We start from the raw sequence: 24,210 nt of genomic DNA, 5'->3' as shown, positions 1-24,210 counted from the left end.
ATCTTTCAGAAATGATGCTTTTGTACATGTACAAAACCTAAACAGCAAAAATATGTAATGAACAAGATGTGCAATAATCATCACCAGTGCTACTAACTTCAGTTATCAGTGAGCAAAAGTAAAAAATCAAGTAGTCAACTGGTCAACAAAAAGTGAAAAAAAAATATTCACTATATTTTCATCCATGTTGAATTGAAAGGAAAAGTAGACTTTCTCTAATTCTAATATAAGTGTAAGTTGGTTTGTACTTGTATGTGATCATTCTAAAAGGTGGGTCAAAACAATTGATCATTAATTTAACAAAATATATAAAATTAACTATGTTTCGCATTCTACATGTACTTGATATAACTTTTTTATCGATTTTTCAATGCTAATATTGAGTTGTAAAGTCTAGATATACTTCTTTCGTTTTTACAAAAAAAATCTAATACAACCCTTGAAAAATGAATGTACAATGACCTTTTGGTAACCAAAAAAAACCAAGTAAGTTTTAAGTATCATAGTATATTAGTATATAGAATAGCTCTTAAAACTCTATTCACTTGCAATATGAGGCATTTTTCGGAATGATTCAATTATGTCATTACAAATTATTATTTTTTCTAGCTTTAACCAGCATACAACTGACTTTCTTCTTAATGTTGTCTCTTGGTCTTGCATGCAGTAGACCCCCATATTTCTTGCTTTGGGTCATCACTTTCTCAACGTCTTTTTGCCCAGGACACTTGTCCCGGGCAAGAAAACCTGCAAACCTCTTCTTTATTTCTTCTTCTTCTGCTACTGTCCATTTCCTCCTCGTAAAACTGACCTTTTTCTTCTTCCTTGTCTCTGTAATAAATACTTCAATCATTACCATTTGACAGAACAGTGTATAATAAAAAGATATTGATGGAAAACAATTTGCAGACAGTTATAACCCACAAGAACCAATGGGATTAACAGTCATCTGATAAAACACATGTGAAATAAATTTGTAAATATTAAAGTAATACTACCCCCACCACCACTCCACACCCAAACAGATTGAAAACATATCAAAAAAAGTCCCCCTTTCAAAGATTGTTGAAATCTCAAATTAATTATGCTGCTTTTTAAGATGAATAATATGATGGTTGGCTAAATTCCTTCAACTAATTAAATTTTTTTTTTTTTCAAATTCTTCCAAATGTGTACCAGTCTTGAAAAACAACTACTGTATTAATAAAAAAAAACTTTTTTGCCCAAATATTTCTCACCATGGATTCATATTACTTACTGACTGGAATTTCTTCCTCTTCCTCTTCCAACAGGTTTGGGAAGAACACTTCTTCTTCCTGCCTTTCACTCTCATCTATGTTCAAGAATCTGTCAACATCAACAGTGTCATTTGGTTCGGATGGTTCTTCAACTAATTCTATGATTAAAAAGAATGATTTTATTGCATTTGCTAAATAAAAATGTTTGGTCATATCATTTTGAACATTATCCTATTATAATAAGAGTAAGCAATAATGAAATAAGAAATATGTTTTATGTATAGTTGGTATTCATTGGATGATTTTTTTTTATAATTTTATGAATAATATAAAACATTTGCTAAGCACTTACCTTCCAAGCTAATTTCTTCCAACCTCTTATTTTTGAAGTATCCAACCTGCTTCCTGTCCATAAGCATTAATAATTTTGCAATATCTGATCTCTCTATGATATCTGATGTACATCTATAGTGAAAGTTGTGCACATCTAGAGTATGGCCCATGTGATCGATATTCTACTTTTGCTGCTGAGGTGTCACATCCAAGGCCTAGAGAAAAAGATACTTAAAATCTGTATTTAAACCTTTACAAGACAAAAACTGATTATAATTGCAGAGCGGTATACAATTCTGAGACTTAAGTTTAACTCTTTACAACTTGAATTGTTATGCAACATACACTTAAAGTCACGTCATAGAAATATGACGTTACCGTTTCCCCACAGGCACTTTATAGCCTGGTACAAGTTTCTCTAAAGTTTAGTGTAAATAATATTATGACGTAACATTTTAATAAGAAAATAATTTTTCTTCTTTTATTAGATTTTAGTAAGTATAAAATAGAACGACTTTGGCAATAAAGTAAAGATTAATTGAACTTTTTAAAGTGCGTGAAAATGTGTGATTGCGGGAAACAGTATATGCGTGATTTTGCATTAGAAATAGGAAATGGTATATGCAAAAAAATGCGGGACTGCGGGGAAGGGGTTTACAGTCTTTAACACAAAACATGGTTTAAGTAGGGCGTTTCAACAAAAGTTAAATTTCAAATTTCATTGTATGTTTAAAAGGATAAACACTAAATTTACCTGGCATAAAGTTGCCATGAGACGTCTCATGTTTGTTCCTCTTATGCGTTCTGGAAATTGAAGATCAGCATTCTGTGTCACAAATTGTACAGAATTATATCTGTTATATCTGAATCCGGAATCTATTGTTCTTATCATACTGGTTTTGTATGTAACGTGTAACTGCGCATGAATTTGTAAAATAGTTCCTGTGTAGCCATTTTGGTAGTCACACGTGTTTTCCCTGAACCCAACATATTGGCGACGAGGATCGGAGGATGGCGCTTATCATCGGGAAAGTTGGCCCGTTCGACGAGGCGGTCGAGACGTGGGAGTCTTACACGGAAAGGTTAGGACAATACTTCATAGCGAACGACGTACATAACGATTTAAAAGTTCCGTCACTTCTTTCCATAATTGGGCCTCGCCATTATACTCTACTGAAAAATCTGTGCGCGCCAGTTAAACCGGCTACTATGACATTCGATGAACTCATCAAGAAATTAACAGACCATTTAAGCCCTCGCCCATCGGAAATTGCTGAACGATTTCGTTTTCATAAACGAGAGCAAGGCGCAGGGGAAACTGTTACAGTGTACATAGCGGAGTTACGCCGTTTGGCGATCCATTGCGACTTCGGTGACACACTGGAGAAGACATTAAGATTTGTGTGCGGTTTAAAGCAAGAACATATTCAAAAGAAGCTTTTGGCGGAGCCAAAACTAACGCTCGAACGCGCAATCCAGACCGCAGTAGCTATGGAAACAGCAAGTCGTGATGCACTAGAACTCCAAGGAAAACGGGAGACGGTACACAAACTTACGGTAAACAAACCGAGAAATAGCACCTACGGAAAACAGAAAACACACAAAACACCGTTTAAACCTGTGATGCAGGGGAAGTGCTACCGTTGTGGTGGAGACCACAAAGCAAAGACTTGTAAACATCTGAACACTAAATGCAGATATTGTGACAACCCTGGACACTTAGAAAAAGTTTGTTTTAAGAAACAACGTGACAGTAATGGTGGAAAAGTCCATTATGTTGATGAAGAAACAAGTGACGACAGTGACGAGTATGAACATAGCAGTTACCTGCTGCATTTCGGCGTGAACAAAGTATCCGTGGAGCCTATTATGGTGACATCGAGGGTGTGGAAATCCCTATGGAACTGGACACCGGTGCGGCAATCTCGATCATATCCAAAGCAAACGTTGAAACGTATTTCAAGAAATACAATCTTCTTCACACAAACGCAAAGCTGAAAACATACAGTGGGGAGGAGATCCAACCAGCTGGAAAATTAAAAGTGATGGTTGAACTGAATAATCAGAAAGAAACATTAGACTTACTGGTTGTAAACAATGAAGGACCAACTCTCATTGGGAGGAACTGGTTACAGCAGTTGAAGCTCAACTGGAAAGAAATCAAATCCATCAGATGTGATGAACAGAACGTGAAAGTGAAAGCTATCCTAGACAAACACAAGAAAGTGTTCGAACCAGGCATCGGCAAACTCAAGGACATGAGAGGGAAACTTACTCTACAGGATGGCGCCAGCCCGAAATTTTGCAAAGCGCGTGAAGTTGCGTACTCACTTAGACCACGTGTGGAAGAGGAACTAAACAGACTACAACAAGCAGGAGTTATCTCACCTGTGAAATTCAGCGATTGGGCTACACCCATCGTACCTTTACCTAAGGCGAACGGCAAAATGAGAATTTGTGGCGATTACAAGGTGACTCTAAATCCTGCCATGAAGATCGAACAATATCCGTTACCGAAAATAGCAGACATATTTGCATCCTTTGGCGGTGGACAGAAATTTAGCAAGATAGACTTGACCCAAGCTTATCTACAGATGGAAGTTGATGAAGTTTCAAGAAATCTACTCACCATCAACACCCACAAGGGACTATTCTGTTTCAACAGACTTCCGTTTGGGATCGCGTCAGCACCTGCTATCTGGCAAAGAGCAATGAATCAAGTCCTGACAAACATTCCGAAAACTAAGTGTATTTTGGACGACATGATCATAACAGGATCAACAGATGAGGAACACTTGCAGAACCTCAGTCTTGTGTTACAGAGACTTGAACAGTATGGGTTAAGAGCTAACCTGGACAAGTGTCAATTTTTCAAAGACCAGATTAACTATTGTGGACACGTGATAGACAAAGCCGGGTTACACAAGTCAAATGAGAAAACAAACGCTGTTGAAAATGCACCGACACCCGAAAATGTGTCCCAATTACGTTCATTCTTGGGCTTGGTTAATTACTACAGTAGTTGGACCGCTCAACGAGTTGCTACAGAACAACAAGAAGTGGACATGGAAAGCCAAATGTGACGACGCATTTGCAAAAGTGAAAGAACTGATCACATCCGAACAAGTTCTGTGCCATTATAATCCGACATTACCTGTACGGCTAGCTACTGATGCATCACCCTACGGCCCACTCTTGACAGCGACATTGAAGAAATGTGTCAGCACTGTGTTGATTGTCAACAATACTTACCAAAACCCGAGGCAGCTCCTGTACATCCCTGGGAATGGACTGGTTCTCCGTGGGAGAGGGTTCATGTGGATAATGTGTATATAAGAATCATTCACATATAATTTTCAAATGTAATTATAGTGCATTGGATTTTAATTGTTTATAAAATAAAGATTGTTTATAATCCTTGAAACTATAAACACTATGATATCTACATTTTTAACTTACAGATAACTATTTGAAAGCAAGGGGGAAAGCGTCCAAAGCAGAATATACGTCAGATTTGCAAACGGAGGCAGAAGACTGCTAACCAAAAAAACGAACCAGAAGGTACAGTTTAGGAGAAACAGAGTTGTGATATACAGAATTGAAATACTTAATTACTTGTATATTTTGCTGAAGAAATCATGATGCTCCATATCTTGAAGTTTTGATGCTCTATCAAACATCTTTTTGTAACATATCTTACTTAATAATTAAGCAAATTATGTGGTAATTAGTAATAAAAACAAAACTTTTTTTTTATATTTAGGTTGTAACCCGAGGTATGAGAGTGACGGGGGTAGTGAAGATGAGGAAAGACCTGAAGAAACTACTAGTATGAAAAGACCCAAAAAAACTCTTCAAAAGACCTCTCCACAGAAAGGGGGACCAAAACAAAGGACCCCTTCTCCACCTCCACTTCCTCTTTTGCCCACATTAATGTCTGAAGATGAAAATAGCTTTGACGTTTCACCAGCCAAAACTAGCTCACCTGCAACATTATTTGAAAAATCAACATCATGCCAGCCATCGGGTATGCATAGTACTGTATACCTGAAAAAATAGTAACTAATAATATTATGTAATATTATTTGCAATCTTCTAATAGTATTATAACTCTACTAACTTATGTTATTGCTCTGGTTTTTTATTCAGCTATGGATGTCAAAATGCTAACATGTCTGGAGCACATTAAAAGTCAGGTGCATCATAATACCAAACTACTTCAAACACTCCTTAAGAAGACCGATGGAATTCAACAGACAGAAGAAACAGATCTCCAGAACTACAAGTTCCCATTAAACAACAAGGAAGATTTGGATAAGCTGGAAGACAAGTTGGAAGAAGTTGAGGCGCTTAACCAACTTGTAAGTTAATTTCCTCTAGCCTATTTCTAAACATAAGTTTTTATAGAGTGCAATACAAACATATATTTTCTTAAAATATCTGTGTTATTTCATATTTTGTATTTTAAAATGGTTTTAGTTGTATATGCATAAAACCTTGTGTATTCCTGTAGGTAAAGAGTCTCAGCACCATCGGAGGAGAAAACATAAAGTGTACTGTGAGAAGACTTCTCTGTTATGATTTTCCAAATGCCCTTGCAATGAGAATAAATTGGAAAGGGAAAGGGGGGAAAATTGCCTTTTCCACTCTGAGGACAAAGGATGTCATAACCAGTAAGAATCAATCCTTATTTTTTTAAGTAGTCAAAATCATTTAATGAAAAATTATTCATTGGTTGTAAAGTTTTTTTTACACACATTTTATGAATTCTTTTATATATTTGTATATTTTAGAGAGAGTTAGGAAAAACCGATTTACATCGAACGCAACCGATAGTGAAATTTGTAATGTAATAAAGGACTGGTTCAGGTTTGCTGGAGATAGAGAAGGGGGGGGGGGGGGGGGAAAGCGGGAAGAGAGAAAGAAAGCAGCCCAGAAGGAAAAGGAAAGAGACTGTGATAATTCTCTCACAAACGACTCTCAGTCTGATTAAATATTTGCAAAGTGCATATTGTAACTTAAATATGTGGATCTGCAAATTCTGAAACATAACATTCAGGTCATCTTTGGTTTCTAAGAATTTTAAAGGAAGACACACGTTAGGATTTTTTGAAATGGTTTACTTTTTGAAATAAAATACTAATTCAGCTTACAATGCACATTTTCAAGCGTTTTCTGTCAGTGAAAGAAAAATTTTATGTACAACGTTGGTGTACTCTGTGATATTATTTGTTGGTCTAATGTTGGCTATCATGTATTAATAAACATATATACAACGTTGGCCCAATGTTGGGCCATCGCGTGCTTGTAATCTATACAACGTTGGTATAATGCTGGCACAACGAATACATAAAAATGTTATTCGTTGGTCCAACATTACCCCAACATGTTGGGCCAACAAAGGGCCACAGTGCACTTATACATTGCGCCAATGTTATCTTGCCAATGTTATCTTGCCAACGTTGGGCCAACAAAGTGTGTTACATTGGGCCAACGTTGTCCCAACATATGCATGCTATCTGGGATACGCCTCTGTATTTCATATGGGCGACAAGGAAGAAATTGTCTGATCAATAATCATCCTCAGTGACCCCTAGCGGATATGTAATCTAATCATAGCCTTTAAAGATACTAGAGTTACTAGATATGTTTTATATTTGATTGATAAGAAAACGTACAAGAGAATACGAATGACAGGGAAGGTCAATATATTAGTTTAGAAAATGATGAACATGATGAGTTTTTAACATCAGGAAATTTCCAAGGCAGATTCCTCCCTCAACTTCTTCAGTTATCAGAATATATACAAGGAAGATACCATCCGAGAAAATCTCTGATGCTGATAACTTCACAGACAAAAACAGTATGAGTAAATCGTAATTTATTTTTACAATATTTATTAAAAGATCAAGACTAAAGCATTTTTATCGATAAAATTACATGTATTCAATTAAAAACTAAGTAAACATTTAAACGGCATTCTGCCAGACTGATAAATTTAAAACTCATTACATGTATTCAATTAAAAACTAAGTAAACATTTAAACGGCATTCCGCCAGACTGATAAATTTTAAACTCTAAACACTGCATTCATTTTCAGCTTCTATTTTACATGCACCAATTCTGTAAAGAAGGAAATATTTTCTACAGCCGAGTAAAATTTTGGGGAACAGAAACTTCATCATCGATAAGGGAGTATTGGCTATGATATGTCTAGATAGAGACCATGTCTTAGTTTTGTAAAATATTGTTATTGTTGTACGGGAAATAGCTGATTATGCTAACTAAGTTCTCTTCTATACACATTCACAGATCACGCATATGCTGGTGTAATGACCCCTCGGATAGTCTGGTACACGACGCCATCGCTGATAAAAATCAGTTATGCCAGAAAGCAACTTAAAAGAAAGCAGTATTCAGCATTGTAAAACAATTTATGGTGGGTTTTCTTCATGTGGAAAATGGTGAAACAAACTTCCCAGAAACTTGTAAGAAAACGTGTAAAAACACTTTGACTTTGTTGTATTTCATCAAAGAGAGAACTGAAAATTATAGAAGCATGCTTTAAAGGCTTGTACCAGCAAAGCAACTATTCTTACCATCACAATAACCCATGTCTCTGCTCTGCATACTTTTTTTTAAAGTCTGATGGAAACAATATTCCTTCTCATTTTAAGTGCAACGATTCAATGCCAATAAGCTTAGAGATTTTAACTGTTGTCGTCTTGTGATTATCGCCGCAGAGGTAACGCATAATGTTTCCGGTCAGGACATGACTGCCCAGGCTCAGACCTACAGTTCATACAAATATAGACATACAGTGAAATATGTTACCGGTGTTGCTCCTACTGGAGCCGTTGTGTATGTACGCAAAATATGTCCTGGCAGCATTTCAGTACATCCACGCAGAAGTCCATAAAGGGGAGTACACCCACGCATAAGTTCATAAAGGAGAGTACACCCACGCAGATGTGCATGCTACTGGAAGATAGATCGGTCAATAATCCATGAAATAAAGATATTTATTGATGGACATTTGTAATGCTTAAAGCAGTTAGAAATATTTTTTTATTGTGCCTGGTGACTATTATGTTGTTTGCGCATTCTAATCGGAGACCTGCATCAATAAAGTTGCTCAGTTAATTAATCAAGGCTTCCCTGTATCTGATTTCAGAGTCGCTAGTCCCAAACCTTTTGGACCGGATTTAGTGACTAAGGGTCCTCCACTGCCAAGCGAGTTGCTATTCCCCGTACTTATAGTGTCGCAAAGTCATAACATCAATAACCTCTTAAACACGACGCGACAAATTGGAGGATAAATCTGAAAGACAGATCAACAATGCCAGCCCCGGCAAACAGAGAGGAAGACACAAGCACTATGCAAACCCATGACCAACATGAGGACATCGATTATTTAAAACGAATACTGGAGGAGAAGGAAAAAGAGATTGAAGCCCTCCGACAAGAGAACGAGGAAATTCAGTTCCAAGACTTGGAAAACAGGCGGAGAGACCGTTGGCAGATTGAAGACCGAGAGGAGGAGATTATACGCCTCCAAAATGCCATCCAGAACCAAAGACCAGAAACAAACACCGTGACAGCGTCCTCACCAAAGGTTAAACTGGAGAGTTACGATGGACGCTCATCCATCATCCACTGGTTGGACAAGTTTATGACATTGATTAGTTTACAGAAATGGTCAGAGAAAGTGGCGATTGACACCTTGCCATTTTATCTAAAAGGCGCCGCAGAGTCCTGGTTTTATTCTGTGGATGACGGAGTAAAGCAGTCCATCCCAACCATCAAACAAGCTATTCATAATCGATTTCAAGAATCATCCAGAAATCGACTGGAATTGATGGATGTGAAACAGAAAACAACCGAGTCAGTCGAGGATTTTATACATAGGGTGACTCAAATGACAACAGACAGACGCGTGGACCAGGAATGGCTGATCACAGTAATCATCAATGGACTAAAACCGGACATAGGAGCAGACGTAATTAAGGTGGACCCGAGGACCCTGGAAGAACTGAGGAACGTGGCCATCAGATCTGAGGTCGCAGAGAGGAGACGCAACAACTCTACCACCATTCAGGAGAACACCAACCTTGCGCTCCTCAATGCTTTGCAAGACATAAGGGATGATTTGAAGTCCAACAATCAGCAACCACCTCAATACCAACAACAACCCAGACGATCTGGAAGACAGAGACCACCACACCCAGGCTTTCATCATCAGCAGCCGCAGCAACAACCCCGGTGGCCAGACTTTCAACAACCCCAGTGGCAGCAATCTCGGTGGCCAGATCAACAACAACCTCAGTGGTCAGCACAGCCGCAACAGCAACCTGAATGGCAAGAACCTGATTGGCAGCAACCTCAGGGGCAGCAACTTCAGTGGCAGCAACCCCAGTGGCAGCATGGACCACGGCCCGCCGGACCTCCTCATCATGGACCTCGCAGACCAGCCCAGTCCTACCACAAGAAATGGAACTTTGGAATTCAACATTACATGTTTGGGATATTCATGGTCCTTTCCTTGTGTATGGTGATGGTGGAATCAAGTAAAGTGGACACATCAGCTTCTGAGGTCGTACAGCGAATCAACTATGGGGTCATCTTTCAGGCACAGTCAAGTCTAATGCTAGCTCAAGAATATTGGCTCCATACCTTTCATATTCCTCTACCAACCAGGTTTCATGTGAACAAAGTACCATTTTGTAATCTAAGTAGTACTCACCAAATTACCTCTTGCCTATTCCTTAACAATCTGGCTAACTTCATCCATGGTTTACATGAACAAACTCTTTTGAATTTTAATGAAACTATTAGATCCATTCATAACATGATCCCTCAAACCAAAATAACCAGTAATCAACGTCAATCAAGATCTTTATTACCCTTTATTGGTTCATTGTCAAAAAGCATATTCGGAACAGCAACCATGGATGATGTTAATATCTTAGCAGGTCATATAACGCTTTAAATCACAAAACTGAAAGATTAGCTGTTGCCTTACAACAACATGGTGCACATCTTTCTTCTTTCATTTCACTAACAGATAAACGCATGAAAAACTTAGTGCATGGAATCAAGGCTAACTCTGACTATATCACAAAAGTAGCTTCTGAATTCAATAACAAACTCTTTGATCTTGAAAATGCTTTTGTTAACGTTTCGGAAATTCTTACTAACCAGGTAAACCAAGCTACTCTTCTTAGATCTCAATTTACCAAGTTAGAAAATTCAGTTGAAAGTCTTTTAGAAGGAAAAATCAGTCCATTTCTTATTCCTAAACACTTATTGTCAGAAATCATTGCCAATATTCGGCACAAACTTCAAAAGTCTTCTCAAAAATTTTATTTAATTCAATTGGATGCTTCATTTTATTACTCAAGTGGTAAATTCATTTTTGCGCGCCACCACAATGATTTGTTTGTAACAGTCAAGTTCCCCATTTCTTCTCAAAGACTTCCACTGAAACTGTATAAGGTCATTAGTTAACCTGTTCCCACCTCAGAAAATGTAACATCTAACATGCAAGCTACCCAATTGTTGTCCCTCCCAGATTATTTTGCCGTCACCCCACATCATGATTATTTTATTTCACTACAGTCAAATGAGTTGACTGATTGTATTCATTCGAGTTCATCCATATTGTGTTTGTCTAATTGGCCGCAGTCACCTATCACAGTACCAGATTGTACTATGGCGTTGTTTGCGAACAATGTTAGACAGGTCAAGGAGTTATGTAATTTTAGGTATCTTCAGTCGGTGCTGAAATCAAATATCATAGAGTTGTCCCCAACTTCCGTTTTGTTGTATAATACACCCACAGTGGTCCTGGATTGTCCACAGGAGAAGAAAATTTTGAAGGGTTGTGCATTTTGTGTACTGCATATTCCATGTAGATGTTCGTTATCTACAGAGGCATTGTTCTTTGCACCAAGATTGGTCAGTTGTTATGAAAAATTATCAAATTATTCTGTCATTCATCCTGTCAACTTAGCATTGCTACAACAGTTTTTTGATGAATCTTCTTTACAACAGATTTATGGCAATACATTTTTTCCAACACCTGTCAACATGTCCATACCTAAGTTCACATTTTTCAATCACACTATCAGGGATGTGTTAGCCAATGATCACAAGGCCCATTTGAATTTGAAGAAAATAGCCTCTGCTGTTAAGAATGATCAGAAAATCTTTAATTCTCTTGCTGAACCATTATTAGATGGACAAATTCAAATTCCTCAAGAATGGCCCAATACCTCAGACATCATTACATTAGTTTCTCTGATTTTGGCAGGTATATGCTTAGCATTAAGCATTGCACTATGTATCAAGGTACGGAAAATTTGCACTACATTGTTAATTTTGAAGGAGGTACAGCATGCAGCTTCTCAAAATGTTCCCTCTTTTATCTATAGACAGCCCACTAGTCAAACCCAGGTTGAGGAGACTTCTGATGTGTTTATTGAATTTACTTGGGTACATGCTTCAGTCATTATTTCGGTCATTGTTTTGGTCATCCTTTTAATTGTGATGTATCTTTTGTACAAATCTAAGTCGCACAAGGGATCAATCATAGCACTAGAGTTAACCTCAGGTGGAGACTGTGTCATAGTTCCAATTACACAGTTGTTTCTTTGCCCATCATACTATGTCATTACAAAACCAACCATTTCAGATATCTCTGCATCAAATTTCCCTTCCTGCAAAATCATTGCGAAATGGTCCAAATTTTCTGTCACTGACAAACAAACTCAAACAACAATCAAAATTCCTCACAAATTCTCTGTCAACCCTTGGTTACATTACAAAGTAAGCAAAATTCTTCAACAACCTTTCAGAGCTTATGTCATAATCATTCACAACAGATATGCATTCCACTTGCAAGATACACAGTAAATATTTAGGGCAACTTCTTTTAATGACCACAACAAAAAAAAAAAAAGATTAATAAATTCAGTTTAAATTCTCATTATTCTTTTAGGATATAATTTTCTTTGTTTCAAACCGTACAGAATCACAAAACTTTGCCAATTGGCTCTTATGGTTACATGTACTAACATTTTTTTCCACTCTCTATGAATTAATAAACTAAACAGCAACAATTTTTTCCCATCTCAACCTCTCCTAACTTCTAACATTTTGTTTCCTTTTTTTTTTTCTCTCAAATGTGTTCATTGACAAAGACATTTGTATGGTTTCAATGTGAATCATCTCACATTGTGGTATTTGTGTACATGTATATATTTTGTGTTCAAGAGGGAACAGTACTTGTTTAGTACAATTTTTTTTCGCCCCTCCCAGCATACTGAGAGGTGGTACATACCAGTAGTTAACTTGTAGAAAAGTAAATTTTTTTGTTTTTTTTTTCCATTTCTTTTTATGTAAATAGCTAAAAGTTAAATTTTTCTTCTTTTTGGTTAAAGTTACATATTAGTGGTAGAAATTTGAGCTCTCGAGGTCGAAAGTAATTGGAGCAAGGGGGAAAGTAGTCATGTTGTATGTTTTATTTGATAAAATAAAATATATCGGAAAGGACAGATATGATTAATAACAATATATGTGTGTCTTAATTAAAGATAAATGTTTTTTTTATTTTTTTTGTGTAGAATTTCATTAGAGACATTATTTAGCCAATTAGTGTGTTTGATATGTAGTGTAGAATATTTTTTTATTGATCTCATATTTTACTCAGGTTTACCATTATCAGCAATGCACATTTTAATTTTGATTTTTTTCTCCATTATATAAAATACATACAAGACTTTAATGTCGGCATATCTAACAAATATTGTTACAGAGTTTTTGAACAAAGTCAGATGGTTCAAAGTAAATAGCTTATTTCTGTCAAATTACTTATCTAAACATTATCTGTAAAACATGCGGAGTAACAATGTCACAAAAATGTATAATTATGTAATTGATTAATCCGAAGACCTAAGAAATTTACATATGGGTGCTTCAATGTTTGTAATTGTTATTACGGTGTCTTTTTACCTGGTGTCAAAAACAAGATGTGCTCAGGTGTCAACAGATTTTTCTTTGTCAAGGGATTATCTACGTTAACTCAATTATTTCTTTATGGCCAGTGTCCGTCGATAAGGTCACGTGGGTTAATTTTTTAATTACCAAAATTGTTCCGAACAAAGAATCTAATTTTTGATTGGTCGAAATAGATCAGGGAAGCCCAGGTATCCGATTGAGATAGCGTGCCCTACCTCGGCCATTCTAATCGGAGACCTGCATCAATAAAGTTGCTCAGTTAATTAATCAAGGCTTCCCTGTATCTGATTTCAGGTAAATTATGGTTTACGTTCATTTTTGTTAAATTCATTCATGCAAAGTTCAAATATTTTTCATTTTCTTTATTTTAATGAAATATAAAGTATTTCTTATTATTTTTAATGTTTAAATGCACTTTTAAGAAATTTGAGCTTTCATCAGAGTTAAAGTTTTTATTTGACCTTGTTTATTTTCATTAAGCCAGTTTTGATATTTTTCTACTTTTAAATGTTAAGTTAGTTGAAAAAGGTTTTTGGCTTGATTATTCATTTTGTTGATTAGTTAAATTTATTTTTAACAAGTTTCATAACTGACACCAGGCGGCATAAGCGTTTTTATATTCTCTTTATAAAACCGGAAATGGTTATTCCGTTTTGGTTTTTCATTTTACTATTTCTTTAAACAATGCCGCGTGAAACGTCTACATCGTAAGTTTTATTTGTTATACTTATTTGATTTTTATCTCAAGGAAGAAACGGGTAAAATCATACATGCTTTTATCAATGGTTTACCGTTGTAAAGTTTTATTTATCAAATCACTTGTTTACCTTATTTACTTCTATACGTTCGAATTTCCTCAGCAATTGTTTACTTTAACAACTATTTAGAAATGTGTAATTGTTTAGATTTTTTTTATACAGAGTGAGTATTTTTATATTGTTTGATCACTCTGATAGTCACCTGCGTTAGGTAGGATAGGGCACCTACATTTGTAATGCTTAAAGCAGTTAGAAATATTTTTTTATTGTGCCTGGTGACTATTATGTTGTTTGCGCATTCTAATCGGAGACCTGCATCAATAAAGTTGCTCAGTTAATTAATCAAGGCTTCCCTGTATCTGATTTCAGAGTCGCTAGTCCCAAACCTTTTGGACCGGATTTAGTGACTAAGGGTCCTCCACTGCCAAGCGAGTTGCTATTCCCCGTACTTATAGTGTCGCAAAGTCATAACATCAATAACCTCTTAAACACGACGCGACATTACCATTATTTTTTATCTAAATGCTCTAGAAATCTTCTCTTATTTGTTTTTATCTTAGATTAGATCTTGATGATACATATGCTGGTTCTGGTACATAAGAATAACAAAACTAAGTCGCATATTAAAATTCAGGATGCCGAGCAATGCATCTTGAGTGCTCATTTATGTAGCACGCATAATGTTCCATTCTAGTTACATGTAACATCAGCTGCTGGTGGGAATGCATCATTCTGAGATCCAAAATCTTTTTTCATAAACCCTGTTTCAAATTGACAACTCTTTATATCCATTTCAAGTTTCAATTCGCATTTTTAAGATGACATTTTATCACTGTGTAAAAATGCAATGTGTCACACTGACGTCAGCATCGGTGCTGCCCTCTCTTAGATGCTTAGAGATAACCCAGCAGGGAGGTAATGATTTTAAAAATATCAGCACTCATGAGTAGCAGGAATTAGTTATTTTAAGTGGTATATCTTCTTACTGTGGAAAGCTGTGTCTAAAAGGTTTTCAGATATCATTATATAAATCAAACAGACAGATTTGAGCCCTTGATAAGTTTTCATGTTCACTTCCATTAATTGTTTCTTTGGACTCATAAAAAAAAACAATTCATGTTCAATAAATGGTTTATGTATGTTGCCAGTTGGTTAATGTGGGGATTTCTTCCCCAATTACTGATATTTTTTATCTGGCAGTTTGCATACATTACTACTACGCATTTTTTCTGAACTTCAGTCATAGAGAAAACTTGCTTTCTGTAAAGGAATTTTCCTACTGTTTATTTAAAATAAAGATTCTTGAGCATCCTGTAAATTTGCCAGTTCATTCATTGAGCATTATTCCATTGTTTTACAAAGGTAAATTGCATTATTTCATCGTCTACATAAAATAATTGCCACAGTGTCACCTCGGGCGTTTACTCGATCAAACTGTGCCGTCGTCCATTTTAACGGTTTAACTGTTTGTAAACATTGGCCGTCTGATATCAAATTTGACTTTCAATCAACTTGCATCTTAACCGGAAATATGTGATGCGTTAAAGGACAACATTGACTTTATTGCGATTATTTATCGATGTAACTGTGATTTTTTGCGTGATGACAACTTTGTGTGTTGGCGACTCTTATGTAAACAAACTGATCTCGTATATCGGTACACGCCTACCAAGTTTGATATTTCAGGATTTAGCGATGTGAAATTTTACGAAATTAGTGGGGGGCTATTTTCCAGGTGACAGACATTTGAGTTTGATAATTGCTGCCGTCCTTCAGCATCATCTTTGGTATGCGACTGTTTGTTTACGTGGAAACGATTCAGATTCAAGCGACCCAGACTGGAGCATTGATGTAATTCTGATGAGATTAGTGACATTTCCGACACAGCTGAATAATCTTCTTCATTTACAAAAGGTCACTGCACTTGAGCCACTCAACTCTCTACGAATAAAGCCGTGGAGGACCTAATCAGAGCATGCACGAGTTCGATAACTCCTGATATCGAAACAACATGTAGACGGGTCATTGAAGCGGAATGTCTCATGTAAAAATTCCAATGCCTCGGACAATGTATCTTCATACCCAACCGCCAGTTGTGCCAACGACAGTTCAGTCAGCGTCTGGAGAAGAAACTCCAACCCTGCTACAAGAAATAACGGCCACATGCACACTATGTTCCTCGTTATCTAATATCCCAAACCTACCCGAGTTGAACCCTTCCCAAATTGCTACTCTCTTAACACTTGGAGTCGATGATAAGATCCGTACTAAAATTCATGGTGGGGAGTACGTGAAATTTTCATCTCTGTTGCCAACAGACTTTACCATCCCTGAGTCAAACAATTACAAGACAATTGATAAAGATGGACAACTCCTTTTCGTTAAATCAAGTGATAAAGATCTCATTAAGTCCATGATCAAATGGACTGAAGCTTTTCATATCTATGTGGCAATTGTTGCAAAACTGAAATCGGCAATTTAACGCTGTACGCATAAACTATACAAAAAATTGCTGACTATTGCGGGGATCATGCAGCCCTTCTCTACATGAGAAATTTCGGCGTTGGAGGAATCGAAACAACCATGGCATCTACAAAATGTGGAATTGTACTAAGAATCAGTGGTGTTAAGCTTAGATTTCAAATTAAAAACAAAAGATAACCATGGGACATGCCCAAAAGGCAATGCTTGCCCCCACCCCTGTCTGTCAGCTCTATTTCGATACAACTTATTATTGTTCTCAGGCACAAACTTGACTTTTTATGATGCCTCATTTCTTTTGATATTTATGTACATATATGTAACTTTTTTTTAATTTGTCCATGTTTAATATTGTGCCTTTTGTTCATTGTCATTTATTGCAGCATTCAATTAATGACTCTTCCTATTCTCTATAGAGGAGTTATGTTTAAAATCGATGGTGGTGGTAAGGCAGGCAGACATAAACACAGTAAAGGACTTCATCATGATGCTTGTTCATCAATACCTCTCATTTCCCTGGATCAAATACCTATGACAACAATGCTTCCTGAAGCAAGTTCAGAGAAAACCTATTTTGACTCTTCTCATTTGTATTGTCACGCCACCACAGTGACACTCAGATCACCTCAGGAAGAAAGTTACCAGCTTAAATTTGCCTGTTGAAAATGAAATTTCCTATAATCAGCCTTAGAAGTTCACATTATCCAATGACTATCTACAACACCAATCTCAACTTACTTGCAAATGACCCCCTCAAGAACAAACATTTCTTCTAGTCCTCGACAATTCACCTCACTGATGGTCTTTACACTTCCCATAACTCATTTGCACATAAACATGGTTTCACCAATAACGGCCTAACAAACATCAGCCAAACAGGCAATTTTACTTTTACAAAAGTTTGAGGCCAAAGCTGTTTTATATATTGTATTAAAATTACATGTATTCCATTATGAACTGAAAATACATTTAAATGGTATCAATTTATTGTGGATTTTCTTCATGTGGAAAATGGTGAAACAATAAAAGACAGTGAAAAAAATAGTGACAGAAATAACTGACTTTTGATTTAAATCGATGCATACAATCCAAAGACATCAAAAGGAGCACTACGCGTCGGCCACGAGTTTCAGATGTGCAATCGGGTGGTACGAACTCGAACGGTTTGTATACCTGGGTACCTGTCGTGACGGTGCCTATGTACGAGCGGTGTACAGCTTTAAGAACTTTGAAAATTATTCCTTTCATTTTCATGAATCGTTTAAAAATGTTGATAACATCCTTTAATACTAAATAAGATTGATATTCTACAGCAAAGGATTGAGAATCTTGCATCAGTCTCATACACTTGTTAGTAAAACGTGTAAAAACTATGAAGATTATTACTTTGACTTCGTTGTACTTCATGAAAGAGAACTGAAAATAATCTTAAAACAAATAAAAAAAAACACGTTTTAAAGGCTTGTACATGTACCAGCTAAGCAACTATTCGTGCCATCATAATTACCCATGTCTCTGCTATGCATAGTTTTTGTTTAAGGTCTGATGGAAACAACATTCCTTTCCTTTTTAAGTGCAACGATTCAGTGCCAGCAAGCTTCGAGATTTTAACTGTTGTCTTGTGATAAATGCCACGGAGGTAATGCATAATTTCTTCTCCCCTATTGGGGCCTCTGTCTCAAATGAGATGATAAGGATACCGCGTGGTTCATAGATAAGTTAGCGTGGTTCAGAGTCAGACGGAATTTTAGTTACTTTTGTATTGCATGACCGACTTTTGTATTGCATGACCGGTTTTTAGCTCACCTGAGCTGAAAGCTCAAGTGAGCTATTCTGATCACATTTTGTCTGTCGTCCGTCTGTCCGTCTGTCCGTCCGTCTGTCTGTCTGTCCGTCTGTCCGTAAACTTTTCACATTTTCAACATCTTCTCAAGAACTACTTGGCCAATTTCAACCAAACTTGGCACAAATCATCCTTAGGCAAAGGGGATTCAAAGTTGTGAAAATTAAGGGCCACACCCGTTTTCAAGGGGAGATAATTAGAAATTAATGAAAAATTTCGAGAAATTTTCAAAAATCTTCTTCTCAAGAACCAGAAAGCCAGGAAAGCTGAAACTTGTGTGGAAGCATCCTCAGGTAGTGTAGATTCAAAGTTGTGAAAATCATGACCCCAGGGTGTAGGATGGGGCCACAATGGGGGGGTCGAAGTTTTACATAGGAATATATAGAGTAAATCTTTAAAAATCTTCTTCTCAGAAACTAAACAGCCAGGAAAGCTGAAACTTGTGTGGAAGCATCCTCAGGTAGTGTAGATTCAAAGTTGTGAAAATCATGACCCCAGGATGTAGGATGGGGCCACAATGGGGGGTCGAAGTTTTACATAGGAATATATAGAGTAAATCTTTAAAAATCTTCTTCTCAGAAACTAAACAGCCAGGAAAGCTGAAACTTGTGTGGAAGCATCCTCAGGTAGTGTAGATTCAAAGTTGTGAAATTCATGACCCCCGGGGGTAGGGTGGGGCCACAATGGGGGTTGAAGTTTTAACATAGGAATATGTAGAGTAAATCTTTAAAAATCTTCTTCTCAAAAACTAAACAGCCAGGAAAGCTGAAACTTGTGTGGAAGCATCCTCAGGTAGTGTAGATTCAAAGTTGTGAAAATCATGACCCCTGGGGGTAGGGTGGGGCCACAATGGGGGGTCGAAGTTTTACATAGGTATATATAGAGTAAATCTTTAAAAATCTTCTTCTCAGAAACTAAACAGCCAGGAAAGCTGAAACTTGTGTGGAAGCATCCTCAGGTAGTGTAGATTGAAAGTTGTGAAAATCATGACCCCAGGATGTAGGATGGGGCCACAATGGGGGGTCGAAGTTTTACATAGGAATATATAGAGTAAATCTTTAAAAATCTTCTTCTCAGAAACTAAACAGCCAGGAAAGCTGAAACTTGTGTGGAAGCATCCTCAGGTAGTGTAGATTCAAAGTTGTGAAATTCATGACCCCCTTGGGGTAGGGTGGGGCCACAATGGGGGGTCGAATTTTTACATAGGAAAATATAGAGTAAATCTTTAAAAATCATCTTCTAAAAAACTAATCAGCCAGGAAAGCTGAAACTTATGTGGAAGCATCCTCAGGTAGTGTAGATTCAAAGTTGTGAATCATGATCCCTTGGGGTAGGGTGAGGCCACATTGGGGGGGGGGGTGTTAAAATTTTACATAGAAATATATAGAGTAAATCTTTAAAAATCTTCTTCTCAGAAACTATTCAGCCAGGAAAGCTGAAACTTTTGTGGAAGCATCCTCAGGCAGTGTAGATTCAAAGTTGTGAATCATGATCCCTGGGGGTAGGGTGGGGCACAATGGGGGGGGGGGGGGGGGTTGAAGTTTTACATAGGAATATATAGAGTAAATATTTAAAAATCTTCATCTCAGAAACTAATAAGCCAGGAAAGCTGAAACTTGTGTGGAATTATCCTCAGGTAGTGTAGATTGAAAGTTGTGAAAATCATGATCCCTGGGGGGAAGGGGGGGCCACATTGGGGGGAGGGGGTGTTAAAGTTTTACATAGGAATATATAGAGCAAATCTTTAAAAATCTTCTTCTTAGAAGCCGATCAGCAAGATGATTCTTTATAATTGTTAAGACTTTGGCTCCAGGACAATTCTTCGGCCTCACAAGAAGGTTCAGAGTTTGATGCAGCTAAATATCCCATATATAAACAATTGAAAAGGATCTTTTTGAAAACTGCAATACTCAACATGTGATATGACTATAAAATTGAGGCAGGCAGCTATTTTTTCATTAAAATCTTTTTGTATTACTGTATTGAGTTATTGCCCTTGATTTATTGATTCTTGATTATTTTAATTAATGCATCCACTGTTAACCAATTATTGTGATGATTATTTTTATACAATAATAAATATTCAATGTATATAAGTTGTTCTGCAAAAGTAGTTTTGGGTTAGGCCGGATTAGTTAGTTTATTTTTGATTTCCAATTTTTAGATACTATGAATTATTTTAGGCCGGCACATATATAGGGACAGTGTCTCTTGCACCACAATGTCCGACTGTTTGGGGTTTAACTTGAACAGTTACAGATAGATTGAGTGTGTGGACATCCCTGCTCTATCTAATCTTCGTGTTTTCTAACCTATGACACAGAGTGTGCGCTCGTTCCTGCCCTGTATCGCATTATTACTAGCGTGCAGTCATACTTGCTTGTGTTAAGTTGAGCTGTTGGCGCAAGTGTGTGGTCATTCCTGCTTGCGTTAACGTTGGTACCTGTTGAGTTGCGTAGGTGTGCGGACATCCCTGCCTGCGTAACGTTGAGTCCCTATACATGTGCAGGAGCGGTAAGTAAAGTCTGCTCTTGTAAATATTGGCAGTAATCGGGGCTATCCCAGTTCCAAGGGGGGAAAATGGATTTTATTTATACAGGATCTACATGTATTATTGTACATTGTCCAGATTGTTTTTATTATGACTCCATTAAGCTGACTTTATCATACCTATTGTTCCTCAGGTGAGCGATGTGGCCCATGGGCCTCTTGTTTTATAAAGTGTGTGATTTGTGACATATTCTGTACAACTTTACAGTTGTGTCTTCTGACACTTAATTTGCATAGCGTATAGACGCTAAACTTGCGTATAGACGCATTTGAGAAACTGTATACACAGTAAAAATGAGTATAAACTCTGAAAGTCAAAATGTTGACAACTCCCTCACGGAGAAAAAAGATGAGGAGGGAAAGGACAGTGTTCTCATCATGGAAATGATGAAGGAAATGCAAAGAAACATTATGTCTTTAACATCAACTTTGAGCGATCTGCAAGAAAATCGCGGAATTAAGCGCAAGTTGCGTGAATTGGACGAAAATCCAGGCACATCGTAGTCAAACGCTGACTTCAGTGACAATTCTGATGAAGAAAAAGACGAGTTCGATGACGTTTTAAATGAAGTTAATGAAGACATTGACACTGATTGTGACAATTTGCTTGATGAAATGGCCGAATGTTTTGGTACTGAAGATAAATGTGGCGAAGCAATTCAAACAAATCAATATCACATTTCCCGAATAGACATTCTATTTTTGCAAAAATGTTTCTGTCTAACATCCATTCAAGGTCGTCATTTTTATGGCGAGATAAGAAATCCGCCTCTCTGTTTTCAACACCCGCAATATGATTTGCAGATAACCAACGATTTCTGTCCATGCAGAATTTCCAGATAGAAACTGCCAGTGCCAGCAAGCTTCGAGATTTTAACTGTTGTCTTGTGATAAATGCCACGTAGGTAATGCATAATGTTTCCGGTCAGGACATGACAGCCCAGTCACAACCCTACAGTTCATACAAAGATATACTGTGCAATCTGTTACCTGTGTTGCTCCTACTGCAGCCGTTGTGTATGTACGCAAAATATGTCCTGGCAGCATCTCAGATGTTGCAATAGTAAAGAATGGCAACATGCTTGCCAGATAACCCTATGAGACAAGACTTTGGCAGACAGGGGTTTACGATTCATTCTCTTCTCCCTTAATGTGTTCATCGGAACACCCGTCCCTTCCTTAAAGATAAAGGGGAGTACACCCACGCAGAGGTCGATGCTACTCGAAGATAGCTCGGTCAATGATCCAGGAAATAAAGATATTTATTGATGGACATTTGAGGATTTAAAGGGACTTAGTCACGAGTTGAGCTCAAATTTTTCCAAAATTATTTTTTTGTCTAAAATTGTTAATGAAGATATTTTTAATGCTTTGTTTGGTAAACAAAGCCCGAGTCCTGATTATGTTTACATATGTGTTGTATTGGTATAGGCCTCAATCTAATGTTGCTGGTTAATGTTTAGGAAATTTTTTTATGAATACATTGTATCAGTTTATCTTGTTTTGTAATACAAATGATGAAGCAACAATTTCAATTGATTTATATAGAAATGCTTTCCTTAATCGTGTTTACATTCATCGGCGACCGAATTAGCCGATTAACGATATTCTCCGTGAATATTATATTATAAGATAATGAATTTGATCTGACTGTTTGTTAAGCAATAAATTAAAGTTCTCTATCTCTATATACATGTATCTAACCAAAACCTGTTTGTTAATTGAGTACACCCCGCGTACGATATAATTTCTCCGATGCACAGGTAAAAAAGTTACCTCGTTCTAAAGATTTTCGGTTTTATATATTAATAAGGCCTTCTGAATATTACATAAGTCGATAGAATTATTTCCTTTAATTTTGTTTTATTTAACTCTTTATTCTTAGGATAGGATGGGATTCAGGATATAGGAGAGAATTGTTTTGTCAACTTACGATAGCGGCATTGTAACCCTCACAATACATGTTTTATGATATTCAACTCTAATGCCATCTGAAACAAATTTTGTGAAGACTGATAATTCATAACCATTCATCTATTTTAAAGGTAACTTGATAAACACCTGTTATTGACTACATATGTTGGGAGTGGAAATAGTTTTTACTTCGTATTAGTCTGTTTTGCATTGTTTTCCATCGATGCCAAAGTTATCAGTGGATGCTTGAACTCGTGTGTAATGTTTGAAAATATCCGTGTCAACTATTTCTATTGTTAATCTCATGATGTCAACTTTGATAGTGGGCGATTCGGAGATGAAAAGGTACACATCGTTCCGCAAAATCGGTGTTTAAACGCCGGGGACCGGGTATAAATATCAGCCAATCACAAAATGAATGGGAAATTCAATTTTTTCTGCAGCTTTCATACCAGAGAGGTTAATTTGAAAATATATGCATTATATGGGAGTAATAAATTCTACGTTTTGGTGTGGAAATTGCTACCATGACACTCTACAAAGGCTGTTAAAATTGTGTCTAACTAAAATTTATTAAAAGAGTATTAAGCTCATAAAGTTCCGAAGCAGCTCAAAATGTTGAAATCCAAAATAGTGATTGACATTGTAGGTGGAGTTAGCTTGTGTTTGTTTACACAGGAAGTGGCTGTAGCCTTGTGCTCTGTAAGAACTAAACAGAATGACTCATCTCACTGTTAATTTAATATATATTATTAATTTAACATACCCTTTGATTGAAAATCTTTCACAAAACACTACTAACGTTCATGAAATTTATTAAAACATCAAAACTGTTATCACTCCCTCATATGTCCCAGATATGGCTGATCATTTATATTTGGTAACAAAGTTCTCACTAAGTCTACAACAGATTTTGGCATTATATCCCGTCTGTGGTAGATGTATTGTCTATGATGCGGGTCCCTCTGCAGAGCTCTCTTTTTCCGATCTAAACACCTCGGATCTCTCCATATATTCCAGTGCAACAACATTGTCCAAAACGTTTGTATTTACCTCTCGGCGATGTGAATTGCT

The 24,210-nt window shown here is 36.8% G+C and overlaps 2 protein-coding genes across 2 annotated transcripts; one reads left to right on the top strand and one right to left on the bottom strand.

The window, feature by feature from the left end:
- Positions 1-462: 462 nt before the first annotated feature.
- Positions 463-2,431, bottom strand: LOC105323899 (uncharacterized). The gene is made up of 4 exons (XM_034465337.2): positions 2,326-2,431; positions 1,591-1,786; positions 1,259-1,396; positions 463-831 (listed from the first exon to the last, which is right to left on the bottom strand). Exons 2-4 carry the CDS (start codon positions 1,739-1,741, stop codon positions 587-589), a joined length of 534 nt encoding a protein of 177 aa, XP_034321228.2. The 5' UTR covers positions 1,742-1,786; positions 2,326-2,431; the 3' UTR covers positions 463-586.
- Positions 2,432-2,582: 151 nt separating this feature from the next.
- On the top strand, positions 2,583-7,408 carry LOC105348724 (uncharacterized). The gene is made up of 7 exons (XM_066085651.1): positions 2,583-3,455; positions 3,638-4,433; positions 4,591-4,872; positions 5,335-5,598; positions 5,721-5,932; positions 6,085-6,129; positions 7,325-7,408. Exons 1-7 carry the CDS (start codon positions 2,583-2,585, stop codon positions 7,406-7,408), a joined length of 2,556 nt encoding a protein of 851 aa, XP_065941723.1.
- The last annotated feature ends 16,802 nt before the right edge of the window (positions 7,409-24,210 follow it).

This window comes from Magallana gigas, chromosome 1 (assembly GCF_963853765.1).
Source record: "Magallana gigas chromosome 1, xbMagGiga1.1, whole genome shotgun sequence".
In the NCBI taxonomy this organism is placed as follows: domain Eukaryota; kingdom Metazoa; phylum Mollusca; class Bivalvia; order Ostreida; family Ostreidae; genus Magallana; species Magallana gigas.
This window is presented reverse-complemented; position numbering and strand designations above follow the sequence as displayed.